This window comes from Gekko japonicus, unplaced genomic scaffold (genome assembly GCF_001447785.1).
Source record: "Gekko japonicus isolate JY-2015 unplaced genomic scaffold, Gekko_japonicus_V1.1 scaffold2222, whole genome shotgun sequence".
Lineage (NCBI taxonomy): Eukaryota > Metazoa > Chordata > Lepidosauria > Squamata > Gekkonidae > Gekko > Gekko japonicus.
Window position 1 is genome coordinate 176,669 of NW_015170956.1, and position 2,968 is coordinate 179,636.

At 38.2% G+C, this 2,968-nt stretch overlaps 1 protein-coding gene across 1 annotated transcript in view; it reads right to left on the bottom strand.

Annotated features, from left to right (window-relative positions):
- KIF18A (kinesin family member 18A) overlaps window positions 1–2,718 on the bottom strand; it is a 57,388-nt gene extending 54,670 nt beyond the window's left edge. Inside the window, exons 1-3 of the mRNA XM_015418915.1 lie at window positions 2,391–2,718; window positions 1,602–1,759; window positions 243–347 (exon numbers count right to left, since the gene is read on the bottom strand). Coding sequence (XP_015274401.1) covers window positions 243–347; window positions 1,602–1,759; window positions 2,391–2,718 — 591 coding nt within the window. The remainder of the gene's footprint in view (window positions 1–242; window positions 348–1,601; window positions 1,760–2,390) is intronic.
- Between the last annotated feature and the right edge of the window lie 250 nt (window positions 2,719–2,968).

Here is a 2,968-nt window from a genome sequence, read left to right on the forward strand (position 1 = left end):
ATATGTCCTCTTTTGATTCTTCCTACTGTCAATAAGCATGCCATTTTCCCTGTTGGTGATCGTACATTTCTCTGCTTGGCTTTTTTGTTTAATTGTTTGTTTTCTCTTAGCTTCCTATGTTATCTCATCCAAACTGGCTTGTTCTTCTCTCCTAGGAATCTGCTATAGGGTAAAGACTCAAAATGCTTTCAGATAGCCATTTAATGAATAATGTGGATGATAAAGGCATAAACCATACATACCTGATGTAAAGTTAACCCATGAACCAATACTCCTTTTTGAGGATCTTCACGAACAGCCAGTGGTCCTGAATTTGCTAATAAGTCACGTATTTGTTCATTGTAGACCTTGGGAAAAAATTATAAAGCATCCTTATAAGGAGTGGACAACACACTAAAATATGTCACACATAGCTGGAGGAAGGTGCCGGCAGCAGCTGAACAAAATCTGGGCTGAATTCGTTTCTTCTCTGTTTGCAAATGTATGAGACTGGACATGGCCAGAGATGCAAAATTTTGGCACAAGCTGAAGGACAAGAGCCAAAGGTCTCTTGGTTCTTGGCTTACAGCTTTTGGTCCAACTAATAAATTTAGGTCTGCCTAGGATGTAATGTCATGTTCTTTTATGGTTTATTTTATTTAAATGCTATTTTCATTAATTTGTTCATTAAAACTGTTTGTAAACCACCTGGGGGGAGAAAATGAGCATGAAAATGCCTCAATAAATAGACATTTTATCAAAAAATATTTTTAGACCTGCCTTCATCCCAAGCATCTCAAAACTCAAATCAGGAAAAATAGAAAAACAATCTGATAAAGCAATAAAACAATAGCTTTAGAAAACAATCTAAATATACCTTATGTCCTCACCAGCATGGTATTCCCCTTTTGCCCAGTCCTCTGGAATGACTCTGTTTTACAGACTGGTTGGAAAACCAGTAGGGCAGAAACCCTCTTGACTCTTTTTGTTCTATAGACCTGGGGAAGCTGCTAAAAAATTCTGAGCCCAGTCTGTTGCAAAACATGGCCCATATAAAGGAGGTGCTGACAATAAGCCTTGCTGTAAAGAACAAGGTTTCTGTTTAGGAAATTATATGAATTTAGAAGATGAATCATATACACCCCACCAAGAGCTTCCACACATCTAAAATGTTCATATTTTATCAAACAAATCTTGTAAGTTACTCCATGCCACATATTCAGTTTTGTAGACGGACGATGTTTTGTAATTTGCGACGAGCACTAATGAAGCAAGCTATCGTGCATCCCAATCTTACACATAACAGCTTGGAAATATACCAAACCAGGTATATTTTCAAATAAGTATGCCTAGGATCAAACAGTCTGCTTGCACTTGCTATTTTTTGTTTTATTTTAAGAGTAGAACATAAAAACTTTATCTTTACAATCTGGAACACAATTAAACCTAATCCCTTTTTTTTTTTAACAATGCTCATGTTTCGCTGCAAGGACCAACAGTCCACTCCAGCTGGGCCCAGAAACCAAATGGAAGCCATTAACTTGTAAAACTGGCATGAATGGTGAAAGAAAAACCTGACCTTTTGTTGTATGTTATGGTTCAAAATTCATGTGCCCATTTACCTCAAGGTATGAAACTGCAATAGCACAATGCTTCTCCTCTTTCATTCTATCCATGGAATTGTAGAGTTCCACCATGGTCAAGTACATCACCCCGGGATCTTCAGGTGACCCTAACATTGTATGAGTCTTTCCTGCGCCAGTTGCACCATATGCAAGTACTAAATTTCCAAGGGGGGGGGGGAGGAGGAAGAGATGAAAATGTTAAGTTGTGGAGTACTAGGCAACTTAACCCCTGAAACAAAAGAACCTGGCTACTCGTAAACTGTTGAGAAATTTCACACAAAAGAAATGGATTTGGGGTAAACAGAGAACAGGAATGGCATTGCAAATAGCAGTGATGCAGTGAAACTGTGATATGGATGCAAAATGCTGGTTAAGTACAGTTGTTGGTTTCCCTGCGACTGACAGATGCCACTCAGAAAAGGAAGTTGGTATTAACAGCTGGAATCGGAAAGGTCAGGGAGGAAGAATGAATGATTTCTCCCTAATAGCCAGTTATTTTCAACTGAGGAAGTCTCACTTTACACAAGGGAACAGAGCTAATAGATTCAAAGTGAGAAAAATGAGACAAAAACTCTTAAAGCTTCCCAACAGCTTGGAGAATGGTAGCAATAACAGAACATGTAAATTTTAAGTCCTGGAAATACTTCACCCCAACAGAGAGCACAGAAGTGAGACAGTTGCATGGTTCCCCCACCCACCCCCCTTAGAAGGAGCTCTGAATTGTCTTACGGCTGCTGACACAGGATGATTTTATCACTAGTGAAAGTATAAATATAGATAAATTACCTGTGCAATTATATCCATTTAAAAATCCATCCAGCACTATTTTGGTAGTGTGCTCAAAGACCTCCATCTGTGAAGAATTTTCATCAAATACTGCATCAAACACAAATTTGAGGTCTTTGTTTAGCCTTTTGTTAAGATCCCGGTATGGAAGTTTCTTTCCATGAAAGAAACTGACTTCTTCCACCTTTGGATCAAAGACCAACATGTGCTTGTCGACCACCTGGAGCACTTTGCTGAAGTTGCCATCCTGTTCTTTTTGATTCTCTGGACGAACGCGGATCACTACCTTCACATGATTGCAGACATCTTCTTGGACAGTAGCAGACATTATGAGGAACAGTTACGTTGTCTGTGGAATATTTCACACATAATGTAAGAAACTTTTCTATAGTTTGGAAACAATTACAGCAGCTAAAACAAACAAAACAAATGACTTTTGGTTTAGGACTGGTCATTTTATGTGCCAAGATTATCTACTTGATTAATTGATTGGTGAATTACGGTCAACTATTTATATCATGAATTCACTACCATTGTACCAAAGAGAGACTTTTCCAATTTACAAAAAAATAGTTCAT